The sequence below is a fragment of the Urtica dioica genome, chromosome 4 (genome assembly GCF_054948205.1).
Source record: "Urtica dioica subsp. dioica isolate 48M chromosome 4, U.dioica_male_clone48M_v1_H2, whole genome shotgun sequence".
Lineage (NCBI taxonomy): Eukaryota > Viridiplantae > Streptophyta > Magnoliopsida > Rosales > Urticaceae > Urtica > Urtica dioica.
Genome location: NC_142759.1, coordinates 7,297,828 through 7,313,129, shown reverse-complemented (window position 1 = coordinate 7,313,129; position 15,302 = coordinate 7,297,828). Strand labels below are relative to the sequence as shown.

Below are 15,302 nucleotides of genomic sequence, written 5' to 3'. Positions count from 1 at the left end.
AAATATTGGCGGGTAGACCAACGGGTGCGACTAGTCGCACCCAATGGCCTTCCCGCCAAGTCTTTGGGTGCGACTAGTCGCACCCAATGGCCTTCCCGCCAAGTCTTTGGGTGCGACTAGTCGCACCCAATGGCCTTCGCGCCAAGTCTTTGGGTGCGACTAGTCGCACCCGTTGGCCTACCCGCCAAATTTATGGGTGCGACTAGTCGCACCCGATAGTTATTTTTAAGTTTTTATTTATTTATTATTTAATATTTATTAATTAGAAATTCATTAATTACGAATTCTATAATTGTAATCAAATAACTAAATAGTTTATTAATTAGAAAATTCATTAATTAATATTTATAATCATAATAAAAACTAACCATTTGTTGTTCGATTACAATAATTATTATAATGTACGACAAATAATTAAAATAAATGTTCATTCTTTTCCCTTTCCTTTTCCTCTGTTTGTAAACCAATCCTTGAACATTTTACTCCCTCTTCCGCCAAATCTTCCTCCAGAACTGCTGCTACCTCCTCGTCCACTTCCGCTCGTACGCTCACTGCCGCTCGTACGCTCTCGCTGGTAATTTGCTGAACCTGGCGGCGTCGTCTGAGCATCTGCCATTGAAACTGATGGCGGCGTTGTCTGATGCATAGGGTGCATCTGAGGCGACGGCGTCGTCTGAGGCATCTGTGGCATCATGATAGAATGTTTGGTAGAATGTTTGGTTTATTGGGTCCCACTTGACCACCTTCGCACCCGGTACACCCTGTGTTGCTCGCGCCGACGTCGAGCCGGTTGTTGGTCCCCTTGATTTCTTAGGACCTTGGGAATCAGGTTCCTGTGGTGGACCTTGAGAATCCGGTCTCTGTGGCGAATCTCCACCAGAACCTGAAGCGGTCGACATCCTATTGCTAAGTGACGAAGACGAATGAAGTCGATTATATATTAAGAGTTGTTGCTAAGTGACGAAGACGAATGAAGTCGATTACTTATTGCTACGGGACGAAGATCAATGAATGAAGATGAGATTATGAATTTTATGCTATTCGAAGTCGAATTGAAAAAATTAGGATTTTGAGAATAATACGCTATAAACTCAATCTAAATTTCGGCAGAGTTTCCCCTATAATACTAACAAACCAAAAACCTGCAAACTCATTTAAAAACATATTCAACTAAACCCTAAACAGAACCTAAACATATTATTAAACTAATTACAATTTCAATTTGAAAATTTCAATTAACCTAAACAAATTAAAACTAAACAAGTTAAACATATTATTAACCTAAAATTAATTAGAACAAATTTCATTTAATAAATTAATTACAAACTAATTAACTAATTCATTACAAATCAATTACAAACTAACTAACTAATTATAAACTAAACTACTAATCAAACTAACTAACTAATTAATTTCAATTACATCGTCCGATACAAACTTCCCGGTCTAAATTTAAGCCAAAACAAAAATATTAACTTTCATATAATGCAGTCTTTATCATCAGTAAGAAAAAAAGTAAAGTAAGATAAAATTGATTAAAAGTAAGAATACCTCAGGAATAAGACCAAGAACACCAGAAAGATAAAGAACGTTGTTGACTTTGATAGCCTGAGAATATGGTCCCAATGCAGCCGGAGCTTTCTCTGTCTTCACAGCCTCTTTAATAGCTCCTTCTATTCAGTACACAAAATTACCCCCAAAAATTTAGTTCATTCATATCCCTAAATAATCTAACAACGGAAATAAAGAACTGCAAACAAATTGCAGGTTTATTCATATTTCATATCCCTGAGCAATTATTCGTAAATTATTATAACAAATGGAACAAATCTACGAGATGACAGATTTATTCATATTTCATATCACTATGCAATTATTCGTTAATCATATCAGTGGAAATCAATAGCCAAAACCTAAATCATATAAAAACCATTGCAAGCAACGAAAAACAAAGACCTAAAAAACTATTACATAAGAGATTCTCACCTTGTGGTAGTGGTGGCGGTCGGAGTGGTGGCTGCGACGGGGTGGGAGAGAGAGAGGGTCGTGGCGGCGGTCGGATGAGCGTAGTGGTGGCGGTCGAAGGCTGAGAGAGAGTGGTGGCGGTGGCGGTCGGAGTGGTGGCGGTTGGAAGCTGAGAGAGAGTGGTAGTGGTGGCGGTCGGAGTGGTGGCTGCGACGGGGTGGGAGAGAGAGAGGGTAGTGGCGCGCGGCGGTCCTCGTGACGGAGGCTGAGAGAAAGAGGGTCGTGGCGGCGGTCGGAGGACCGTAGTGGTGGCGGTCGGAGGGGCTGAGAGAGAGTAGTAGCGGTGGCGGTCGGAGTGGTGGCGGCGACGGGGTGGGAGAGCAGGAGAGACTGGGAGACAGAGAGAAATCGCAGAGGATTTAGGTTTTTTTGGGTGTTTAAATGAAAACCCGTCGAGCTGCTGGTTATAAAGAGTTTTGAATTTGGGTGCGACTTAGTCGCACCCAATGACACCTTTAGGTGCGACAAAGTCGCACCCACTGACTTGTGTCAGTGGTTTCGGGTGCGACAAAGTCGCACCCAATGACATTTGTAAAAAAAAGGGGGAAGTTTTGGCCGCCTAAAATTTTAGGGCATTTAGGTGCGACTTAGTCGCACCTAATACTTTGGAGAAAGTATTGGGTGCGACTAAGTCGCACCCAAAAGTGTGTTAAAACTTTTGGGTGCGACTAGTCGCACCCAAATTCAAAAAAATTCGCGAAAATTTTTCAGCGCTTAATTGATTTTTGGGTCCGACTATTCGCACCTGAAAGTCTTTTTGGTGCGACTTTTAGGTGCGAATAGTCGCACCCAAAAGTCATCCGCACCGGAAAACTGTATTTGTAGTAGTGTGGCCAACTGTCCCATCTGTGCTTCGAGGTTACGCATCACCGCGTCTTGATTCTGCATATACGTTTGCGTTCGGGACATGAAGGCTGTGAACATCTCCTTCATTTCATCCTTAGGGGCGGGCTGAGTTTGTTGTTGTGGCTGGAACCCCCTTTGGTGTTGTTGCTGCCCTTGTTGTTGATTTTGGAACCCCCGGGGCGGTCCTTGATTCAGGAACCCTTGTTGTTGTTGTTGTTGAGGCTGCGGTTTCCATGCCAAGTTTGGGTGGTTGTTCCGTGCACCTGAGTAGTAGTTGTTGGAGTTCTGGAACGTTGGACGATTGTAGTTCCCCACGAAATTTGCATTCTCGGATTGACACTCGTTTGCGTTCGGGCAGTCGTCGGTGAAGTGAGGCCCGTTACACCAGAAACATGGCTCTGGTGCCGAGTGCACCGCATGGGCTGTGGTTTGCATTTCCTTCAACTGCTTCTTAAGTTCCGCCAATTTAGCCGTCACTGCTCTAATTGCTTCCACATCAGGTGTGGATGTCGTGGCATTCGCGGATGCTGGGGGTGGCTTCATGATCCGCTTCTCCACCGGGCATTGGTCATTGCCTCGTGCCAGCTCGTTTAGGAGTTCCTGGAACTCTGTGGGTGTCTTAGTTAGCACCGTGCCTCCTGCCGCGGTGTTCACCAAAGTTTTCGTGGATGAGAGCAGCCCGTAGTAGAATATCTGAAGCTGGATCGGAAGGGTGACTCCGTGATGTGGACATTTTTCCGTACGCAAGTGCACGTAGTCGCTCAAGTAGTAGAGTTCGTAAGTACGAGTCGATCCCACGAGGAAAATGTTTAATTAAATTGACAAGATTACTAGCACGAATTGAACCCAATGATTTGATGATTATGATAGTTATCAAAACGAACGAAAATTAAAAACAATTAAAATATGAAAGATCACGATAGTGAGAAAGCAAGGACTATGGTTTCACAAGTTATTCCTATGGTTTGGATTCGGGAATTACGCACAAAACACACACTCTTATGTTTGCTAATCACGCTCACGATAATGGTAATCTAAGATTTCTCTCGAACATCTAAGAATCTAAACCTATGCCGGGATATCTTCTCTCGATCTCAACCCCTAAAAACAATGGCTAACATTAAAAACAAGAACGTTCACACGACTCCGAAACAGCCTAGCTATGTCTAGCCTAGGAATGTATCCCGGTAAATTAATCCTTGTGCACGACTAACCTAATCTCTTCCGAGCATTAAGCAATCCTAATATCATGAACACGGTAGCTAATCGAATTCAAGCATTACACACGGAATTAAAATAAACAAACATGATAGAGCATATGAATATTAATTTGACATGAATGAATCCATAACCCTATTCCTAACTTGCTACACCATAGCTCTTAAGAAAATTCGTGCATGATTGAACGGGAAATAAACGGCGATGAATATAAAGCAGTCATGAATAAAACTGAATTATATTAATAAAAACGGGAGTTCCAAAGATTCAGAGATTAGAGATGAAAACTGTGAATGGTGAAAACGAGATTGTGGCGACGATGATCCTCTCTGAACGCTTCTTCTCTCCCGGGATTTTTGCGGCCGAATGAAAACAAAACTAAAAGCAAAAGTAAAGATGTGTTTCTCAATAAACTAAAGTGTTTTTTTAGGTTTTCTACGTTTTTCGGAGCTCATATGAGCCGTCGGATCACATCCAACGGCTTGGATTACAATTAAAACGCGCAACAAATAAGTTGGAATCGTGTCCGGTGCGCCGCACACCCCATCCTGTGCGCCGCACAGGTCTTTTCTGGGCGGCCTGTGCGCCGCACACCCAACGCACAGGCGAACGCACAGGGTCTTCAAATGGCTGTGCGCCGCACAGGGACCGCACAGGGCAAACGCACAAGACTCTGTAAGTTTGTGCGTTGCCTCGAAGGTCCGATTCACCTTGAACGACCTATCTTGAGCTCCGGGTGTCGGAATCGAGATCCGAAAGATGTTCTGAACTCCTTGTGATTGCCCCGTCGTCCTCGAATACTCTATTTGTCATTTTGAACCTCCAAACTCTGAAAATTAAGGAAAAACACTCCAAAACACATCAAAATGCTCTCGAACCAACTTATTTTCACGTCCGAGAGTGTAAACAAACACGTTTATAACGCGCTTATCATTGCTATATTATGCGAAAAGACAAGCGAGTTGAGTGTATGCGGCTAGTGTGTTATTATGACGAGCTCTTCAAAAAATATATATATATATATATATATATATATATATATATATATATATATATTTTGCTTCAAGCTTTATTTTTCAATATATTAATACACATCTCTGTACATTTATCGATAAGATATTTTCTTTAAAATTGTAGATAAGATAAATAAAAAAAAAATATTAAAAAAAAAAAAAAAAAAAACGATGTTCACATTACGTCAACTGTAATGCTAAATTTGGGGAAAAGTCTTCTGTATTAAAACTGATAAATTATTATTATTTTCCATAAAAAAAAAATATTTATATTATTAGGCTATATACAGAATATTTCTGAGGAAGCAATTAAGTCAAGTTTCAACGCTCTCAGAATACTAATGCCACCTACATTTAAAGATCCATGTTTCTTAGCAAACTTGATTTTTACAATCTAATCAACGTTTAGTTAATTTTGTAAATTAGTAATTTATCAAAATAAACGTGACTATTGGACAAGTGTACCCTTGTCTTTTAAAAGATCCATGTTTTTCAATAACCAAATACAAGAAATAAGAAGTAAATAAATAAATAAACAATTAATTAAGGAGCCAATCGTGTGATGCAATTCAATCATCAAATCGTGTGATTTTTCAAAGACCCGATCCAAAATACTTACTAATCGAGAAAATCACTCCTTGATTGATTTTATTACAAATTCATAAAATAAAAAAACTCTCTAATAAGAAACGTAAATTACACTTTATTTCTTAAATTTTGAATATTTTTATGATCTGTTCTACTATTTTTTTTCAAATATTTGCTAGTCATTAACCAGAATGTTGACTAAGGTTCATTTGTCAAAGTTTAATGTTTTTCAAACTTTATTGTCTATTGTTGTTAATTTATGTTGGTATGTGATAGTAATTGACAAGGTTTATTTAGGTAAATTTCGTTTATATGTCAATTTAGGTTAACGTGATTCCTTAGTATGGTTTGTTGATATAATCGATTAAGCTTCTTAAAGTGTGGAGAAGAAAGTGAACTGCACTGAAATTCAAATTCAAATATTGAACATTCAAGACTTTGTTATATATATATATATATATATATATATATATATATATATATATATATATATATATTCAAGACTTTGAACATTCAAGACTTTGTTATATATATATATATAATATATATATATATATTTTAAGGCAGCTTTGCTGCAGTGGGGATTGAACCCACGACTTCCACACAGGAGGTGGTGTGGAATTACCACTAGACTATCCTAGGTACCACAAGACTTTGTTATATTTAAGAATAGCCAATTCCTTAAATTAAGGAACTAACAATTTAATCACACGAATTTAATTATCCAAATAGAAAAACTGCAAATATTTTTTTACTTTACGCGTTCAAGGTTAATTTAGGAATACATATATTGATTTGAATGCCACGTAGGCCAAAGTTGGCTATTTTATTAAACTTCTTCAAACTTTGGTTATTATGCAATTGTGACGTTTGAAATGCTCTAATTGATGATATTATAAACGAAAAATAATTTTTTTTATGTTGCATTTTCTGTGATTTATATGCTGTCGTTTCGTCAAAGGTAAATAAATAAATTTAAAAAAAAAAAATTGTCAGCTTGTAAGCGGAATCATTTTTTGGATCGATGAATTTAAGAAATAAAAAAACATGATGTTGGGTCAACAGTTTGGAGTCTTGAACCAAAAAAAAAAAACAAAAAACAAAAAAAAAACACACACACACACACAACAACATTTACAATTCAGATAAATGCGAAAAACCAGTGTATATTGGATTATATACAAATTTGGTGCAAAGTCTTCTGTATCTACAACATGCTTTTCTTTTTTGGACATTCAGTTTATTTCTGAGCAATCATTAAAACGAATTGTCAACGCTCTCACAAGTCAGAATAATAATTTCCATATTGTCAAACAATAGGAATGAAGGCCCTACGTGAATTATTAATACCTCATCCCCCATCCGACTATGAACTAATGCTCTGTTAATAGAATAGAAGCGAGGGGAGGGATTGATTTTTTACTTTTTTATTTTATTTTTTTATTGAGATCCCTAACTTCCGCCATTTTTAGTCCTTGTAATTTTAGAAGGAAATAGGGAAAAACAAGTTTTATTTTTAATATTGTTTACAAATATATTTTCTAAGCAATTTATCTCCGAACTCCAAATCCTTCTCTTATGGGGATAAAGTGATAAACACAACTAAAAAAACACTTGATCTCTACTTTTCTTTCCATTATTTTCCCTCGTATGATAATCCTCGATTATGACATTAGATTTGGATGAAAGCTTCAATTATTTGGTAGACTTTAATATAATTACTGGGGTATTTATAAAGTCTTTTAATTTAAGCATTCTGTTTTGGTTGGTTGTTAGTGACGCAAGTTGCTCAGGATGAGGCAAGCCAGCTGGGGGGGTATATGGGAAGGAATTTTGTAAAAATAAAGATCTATATGTAAAAATACTTATTTTCGCCTTTAAATAATATAAACTGAAGCCAATACTCCCTTACTTTTTGTCATAAGCCCTTTTAATTATAGTTAAAAAATTCAGAAAAATCTTTTGTTCAGGTTTCATTATATATTGATTGATTTTGTTTAGTCCGTTCATCAAAGGAAAAAAACTAAAAATTTGAATAAAGAATTTTCTTTGTTGGATCGATGGGTTTATTTATAGACATGTCTCTTAAAGAAAAAAAAAATGATGTTCACATTGCTCAACAGCTTGGTAACTTCTCATCCCATGATGCCCAACGGTTACCATGGATGGAGTCTAGTAAATGCAAGAAACACAACTATAAATCATTTTCAATTGAGAAAAATGCGGATCGAAAGTCAGTACATATTGATTAATATTGTTATTTTTTAGCACTATTTCTGATGAAGCATTAAATTGATGTTTCATTTTCAAAGCTTCCAATACGTGTAATAAGTAATAAGTAATAACATCAGTGGACAGCAACAATGACGTGAATTATTAATACCTCATCCCCCATCTGACTATGAACTAATGCTCTGTTAATAGAATAGAAGCGAGGGGAGGGATTGATTTTTTACTTTTCTTTTCTTTTCTTTCTTTTTTTTTGCTTTTTTAGTGTCATGTTCGATCCGCATTGACGTAGGGCCTTCATTCTTCTACCGTGTTGGACTGTCACCTCACCATGACTCCACATTAGTATAATATAGTTTGTTTTGGGCTCAATCTCGCACGATATTTGTTTTTGGGCTCTTTTCTAAAATGTCTCATACTAATGAAATTGGTGAAACTCTTATATTCAAAACAATTTTTGCATACTCTTCCGATGTAAGATTTGTGTTGCTACCCCCAACAAGCTTCCCCTCAAACCAAGAACCACATACACGTGGCCTTCCCTCTAGCGAAATCATCTTCTACCGCCATTTGGCATCGACGGAAACGCCATCTGACCATCGTCATTGTCGGGAAGACTTTTGACACAAGGCACTCTCATCTCGAGGTCATTACATTATTTAGGGCTTCTTTTTCCACATCGCAAATGCAGCCCAAACTTCCAATGCTCCTGAACCTTTGGTTCTGATATCATTTGTAGGGCCTCCGTTTCTCCACCGCGTTGGAGTGTCATGTCATCATGACTTCATATTAGTATGATATTGTTCACTTTGGGTCCAAGCCCGCACGACTTTTGTTTTTAGGCTCATTTCTTAAAAGTCTTATACTAATAGAGTTTGAGAGACTCTTAAATCCAAGATAATTCTTGTCTACTCTTCCGGGACTTGGGTTGCTACCCCAAGACTTTATGCATACATGAGAATATTTTATAAGAGAGAATAATAATAATCATAATAATAATAGTAGTAATGACACCTTCAAGTTGTTGAATTATTCAATTTTCACCATGTGATCGCTTTCAAGACTATTCTTCAGTCCTATGTACCAGTCTATCCATATTTTGATATTCGAGCTTGATATCATTATTTTACTTAATCGATTTGCATATAGTCTTAGAATACCCGAGTTGACATGATTATTCTTTTTATTGTCATCTCAACTTGTCAATTAATTTGTCAAAAGTTTACGTCATTTATTGTTTAGCAAAAATATTGGTTTAGATACTAATAGAAAGCAATATTCATAGTAATGGATCATTTTAAATCCTACTAAAAATTAAATTATAAAACTTAACTCACTGATATGAATAAAGATTCATTAACTTTGAGTAAAAATTAAACGAAATAGCTCTAAAATAATTAATTTGAAAATTTGACAAGATAATTTAATAAAGTTCTTAAGCGAAATAGAAAATGTTTTAAGTTTTGTTTTTTCAGAAAAATAACCAAACTTTAACATGGTTTATACAATATTGGTACTATTGATAACATATTTAACCATATATAGAAGCTCTACACAAAGCGTACACATAAAATAAAAAATTTATATAAAGATAATAATATTTTAATTGTATAATATTAATATATTAATGTTAGTGTTTATATCAATGTATTGAAAATGTGTAAACATGTGTGTCTTTATTAAATAAAAAGACGATGTTCACATTTTGTCTAATAGTCTGTGTACTCGTCATCCACAAGTTAGATTAATCAGGAGCTCAACAGTTATCATCGTGGAGTTTAGCAAACACAATAAAAACAAAAACAATTAATTGTAATTGAGATAGTTCTAGACAGATTAAGTGAAGTTTTCAACGCTCTATACGACGTAAGTAATATTAATAAAAGTCGCACGTTCCAGGTTATCCTGTCAAAAACCATGACATGGCTTTAACTCTAATGTTATTCTGACCTTTCAAATCTGTGGCCAGCCAGAATTATGTATTAGCTGGTCACCGTACAAAAAAAAAAAAAAAAAAAGTCTAAGATATATCCAAAAGTTAGACGTACACTTGCAATATAATAAAATGTCAATATGACTCGGTAGGATATATATATATATGTTTGTGCTAATCTCGAGGAGTAAATAGGAAAGAAGAGGGAATTAAATTTGATAAAAGTATTTGTTTTGGAAGAATGGCTGTGTACAACGACGATGAGGATCCGAAGAACGGTGATGATGATGGGTCTTCAGGTATCTTAATAATCTTGTAATTCATCTGTGCGTTATAATTCAATATCACTAAACCTAATAATTTGAATTTTTGAAAATGATCACAATATCAGATTCAGGCTCAGAGCACGATGAATTCGCCGAAGGAGACACGCAGCTAGTTCGCTACTCCAGAAGAAAAGCGTCCCTCAAAGAATCCCAACTGAAGGTGTTGTTGGAGATCACTGCCTCGGAAAACGCTGAAGCTCGAGTCCCTCTGGATCTTGTCGCCGTTTTAGATGTGAGCGAGAGCATGGAAATGAACAGATCGCATGGGCATGGGCATGTGCATAGGCATAGGCAGATTAGTACCAGCGGCGAGAGCAAGTTAGAGACACTGAAGAAGGCCATGCAATTCGTGATAGAGAAACTCGGCCCCGAAGACCGTCTGTCTGTCATCACTTTCAATAGCACAACACACAAATTGTTCCCTCTGCGCCTTCTGAACGAAACGTCACGAGCGGAGATTATCGAAAAAATCTTAGAGATGAAGGCGATCGGACAAACGGACACCGCCGGGGGGCTTGAAGAAGGTTTAAAAGCTCTCGGTGGTCGCCGGTTCTCGGATAATCGTACCGCTGCAATCCTGCTTATGACTGACGGCGAGCGAACCCATGGATTCCGCGATCCTGTGCTCGTTGATCATATCGACCAGTTTCCAGTTCACACTTTCGCCTTCGGCAAAGAGTCCACCCCTAAGGTATATACTCTTTTTTTTCTTTTCTTTTTTCAGTTAATTAAAATTGAACTGAAAAAAAAAGATACACAATGTATTTAGGGGCTTGAGGAGATAGCTGCCAAAAGCAAAGGAGGAACATACACTGATGTTCGAGAAGAGAAGCACTTGAGCAGCGCATTCGCCGTGTGTTTGGCAGGTCTTCTGTCAGTGGTTGTTCAGGATCTTAAACTGATCATCAAACCTTTCGGAACTGACCAATCAAAGATCGAGCGTGTATCGGCTGGAAAATATTATGACGTCAAGGAAGTTAACGATGCTGAAAAGTCCATTGAAATCTCGTTTGGAAATCTCTACAGTGAAGAGGTCCGCAAGATCTTAGTGTACATTCGTCTGTCTGCTATTAATGATGACAGCAACCCTAAGGTGCTCGAAGCGAAAATCACATATTAGTAAGTTACTTGATTTTTTTTTCTTTTTTTTGGGTAATATATATGTAATATTACTATGTATTACAGTTCCGAGCCGGAGGATTCGGACGATGAACCATTGTTTGATGGCCCTCCAGTGACGATTTCGGTGGAACGCTCTAAGACAGCCACAGACGAAGACATTCCAAAGGTGATCATTGAGGATAAGCGTGCGCAGACTGTAGATTTCGTAGAAGAGGCTAGAAAGTTGGCCAAGAACCGCGAATTTTCAGCTGCGACGGAGAAACTGAAAGAAGCAAAAAGGTCGCTTGAGGAGGTTAAGGACATTGATGATCCCGAGAAGATAATACAGGCGCTTCTGGATGAAGTGGAAAAGCTGTTGAAGATGGTGGATTTGGACAAAGAGCATGGCACGAGTTTGATCGCAACGTTTCTGTCTTCTCAAAATCTGCAGCGTGGCGTTAAGGGCCATCTTTTGCATGCCACGCCACTCATGCGTGAATTTCATAGCCAATCTTCTCCCTAATAACGCATCGATATGGATTGCACAGATGAAGAACACAAAGAGGAAGAGGAAGAAAAAGGCACGAGAGCTTTTTAAGCCTGTTCCAAGCTGGAATACGATGAATTAGAGTTTCTCTTTTATAATGTTTTATTTTATGCACATTTGAATGTTTTTTTAACGCTTTTTTTATGAGTGGTCTGTTGTATGATTTGGTTTACTTTTCATTCCTTGATATTATGTTTTATGAAGTATGATAATTTTCCGATTTGTCAAATCAAAGGGGCGTCCCAATATCTGGACTCGATATTAATACACCAAAAAAATATATATAGGAACAAAGAAACGACACTATTACAAAAATTGGATATTACAACGGAAAAAACGTTGTTGAAAAATTCTACAGTGATTTACAACGCTACGAAAACCGCTGTAGAAAGTCCGGATTCTACTACGATACAAAGACTGTTGTAGAATCTTGGATTTTTTACAACGGAACAAAAATAGTTGTAAAATTTTAGACTTTCTACAATGATTTCATACCGTTGTAAAAAAACCTAGGATAACATAGGGAGAAGAGAGGCACACAGAAGAAAGAAGAAGAAGAATCGAAGTATAACATAAGAGATGCCAAGGGCATCTCAACCTTAATACTAAATTTGGTGTTGATTTCCCACTTTTTTTGTGTGGTTTTAGCACTCCAACTATAACACCAAATTTAACACTAAAAACACTATTTTCCATATCTATATTCTCCATATAACTATTCTTTATTAGTAAATATCTTAATAAATAATTATAATTCTTATATTTTAATTAACTTATTAAAATTAGTTCTTACATGTAATCTTAAGTTTTAAATTATATTTTAAGATTTACGTTGATTATACTATTATTTTTTTAATTTTTTAATTTATTTGGTGCATATAATTTTAAATTTGTAATTTATGTTTGAATTTTTTAATTGAATTTTATTTCAATCTGTTTTTTAGTCAATTTGTAGATTATGGAAATTAATGAAAAGAATTTAGCAGGATTACTTTACCATAATTGATATATATGTATATATATATATATATTATATATACATATATATCAATTTGGCAGGATTTTTAATGTATATATACTTGACTATTGTGGACTATTATATTAATGACCCTAAATATATATATATATATATATATATATATATATATATATATATATATATAAGTCTTGTTGACTATTATTCATGTTGTCTTATGCGTAAAAGTTTTTTATAAGTATACCGTGTGAAGACCGAAGAGAAATAATTCCTTGCCCTCGCATATATATATTTGAGATTTGTAAATATGGATTTTGGACTATGTTTGACAATTTTTATGGATATAGCCAAATGGTTTATGTGGTAATAATTAAAGTTTGATTCGCTCTTATTTATTAACAAATTCGTCGCTTTCTCTCTCCTATTTTTTTCAAATAATTTTTTTTCATCAAAAGTTCAAAAATACGTATCTTTCTCATATAAACTCGAAATTGAGTGATTTCAGATCCTACAAATTCGTGGCGTCGAGATATTCAAAAATAGACCCATTGTGTTTGATGAAAAATCATATTTATGTCGATAATTTCAAAAAAAATTCAGTTATTTCCATATTTAAGGTAGTAACGTGATTTTTCTACATCTATTGTATTAAACATGATTTTTCATCAAACACAATGGATCTATTTTTGAAGATCTCGGCGTCACGAATCCGTAGGATTCGGAATCACTCAATTTCGAGTTCATATGAGATAGATATGATTTTTTTGAAGTTTTTATGTGAAAAAAGTGTTGTAGGAAAAAAGTAGAAGAGATAAAATGACGAATTTGTTAATAAATAAGGACAAATCAGACCTTAATTATTGCCACATAAACCTGTTGGTTATTTCCCTAAAAGTTGTGAAACATAGGCTAAAAACAAATTTTATAGCTTCATTTTGGCTATTTTGCTACACTTTCCTACATATTTCAGTTCACATTTTAGCTTACTCAGAGTCAGAGGAAAGAAGGGATTATAGATTAATTATTGTTTCTCTCTCTTCCCACATTATTATACATTACATGAAATTTTTAAATAGTACTTGCAATTTTAATTCGGAGAATAGAGGCAAGACTATCGTTTTCGAGTGCGGAAAAATCGTGCAAACCACGACATGATTCGACGTCAGATTTGGATAAGAGCTTTAATTATTTCATAGAGTTTAATGAAATTATTGTAGTTTTGAAAAGAAAAAATAAATGGAATATTTATGGTATTTGTTTATGATTGAATGCTAGTGATGACTTTAAAAAGTCTTTGCTTAAGCGATTTCTTTTTTGTGTTCGTTTTTTCAAATCAATACTTAACACGACGCGTGGTTTCACAATGCTTAACACTAGTAGAAAAAAGGCCTTTAATGGCGTTCAAAATGCGCCCTTAAATATATTTAATGGCACTTTATAAGCGCCATTAAAAGAGGCGTCATTAAAAGTCTACGATGGCGCTTAAATGAAAAAACGCCATTAAATGTGACGACGTGGACTAGGACATTTAATGGCCTTCATTTTTTAAACGCCATTAAAAGTTCTGCCATGTCAGCAGCCACGTGAACACTGGGACATTTAATGGCCTTCATTTTTTAAACGCCATTAAAAATTCTGCCAATGTCAGCAGGCGCACGAACATGATCTACATATATATATATATATATATATATATATATATATATATATATATATATATACTAGTTTTAGCATCGCGCTACGCACGAATGATTTTAGGATATTATAAATAATAATAGCAAGTAAAATTTGTAGAGGTTAATTTGTGTTATCAAGATTCGTAAATAATGGGCACCAAAGAAACAGGCAATTAAGAAAAAAAAAACCCTTAAAAATCATTAATGAATAATAAAATGTAAAAAATTTATTCTGTACATTGATTAGACTTTCATGGGTAAATAAGACTTCCGTTCGATTTCCAATGAAATATGGAGACACATATAAGGTGAAGGGAAATAAATATCAAAGAGAAAAAGAAAGAGAATTTAATAAAGAAAATATAAAACTAACATACACTCAAAATAATGTATGTTATTGATATAGTATAATATAGTTTCAGTAATTATGATTATAAAATACATAAAAAAAATTTACAAAATAGATTGAAAAAAAACTAAAAAAAAAAACGAAAGGCAAAGGAAAAAAACGAAAGGAAAAAAAAAAGGCCGCCACGTGTCGCTGTCTGGTGACGCCACGTGGCGGCCTGAGGATGAAAGTTGGGAGAGAGGTTGTGTTTATTAACTATGTTATAGATATATATATATATATATATATATATATATATATATATATATATATTTAATAATCTAGGAATAACTTATGTTTTAGAAATGAATAACATATGTTGATTGTTTTATGCATTTCAATGGAGACTTAAAAAGTATCTAGTTTTGCAAAAAAAAAAAAAATCATGTTTTAGGCTTTATAATGAAAAAATTCATGATGATTAAGTTTGGTAGTT

General features: G+C 35.3%; 1 protein-coding gene across 1 annotated transcript; it reads left to right on the top strand.

Moving 5' to 3' along the window:
- Positions 1 to 10,034: 10,034 nt before the first annotated feature.
- LOC149399902 (uncharacterized) lies at positions 10,035 to 12,039 on the top strand. Its single transcript, XM_089612970.1, has 4 exons — positions 10,035 to 10,151; positions 10,244 to 10,869; positions 10,948 to 11,297; positions 11,364 to 12,039. The coding sequence occupies exons 1-4, from the start codon at positions 10,094 to 10,096 to the stop codon at positions 11,800 to 11,802; spliced, it is 1,473 nt and encodes a 490-aa protein (XP_089469096.1). The 5' UTR covers positions 10,035 to 10,093; the 3' UTR covers positions 11,803 to 12,039.
- The last annotated feature ends 3,263 nt before the right edge of the window (positions 12,040 to 15,302 follow it).

What these genes read in the sequence shown, in the direction of transcription:
- LOC149399902 (XM_089612970.1), top strand. Translation starts at nt 10,094, where the DNA reads ATGGCTGTGTACAACGACGATGAGGATCCGAAGAACGGTGATGATGAT. An exon ending in TGATGATGATGGGTCTTCAG is followed by an intron (nt 10,152 to 10,243) that starts GTATCTTAATAA and finishes TCACAATATCAG; the next exon opens with ATTCAGGCTCAGAGCACGAT. An exon ending in GAAGCGAAAATCACATATTA is followed by an intron (nt 11,298 to 11,363) that starts GTAAGTTACTTG and finishes TATGTATTACAG; the next exon opens with TTCCGAGCCGGAGGATTCGG.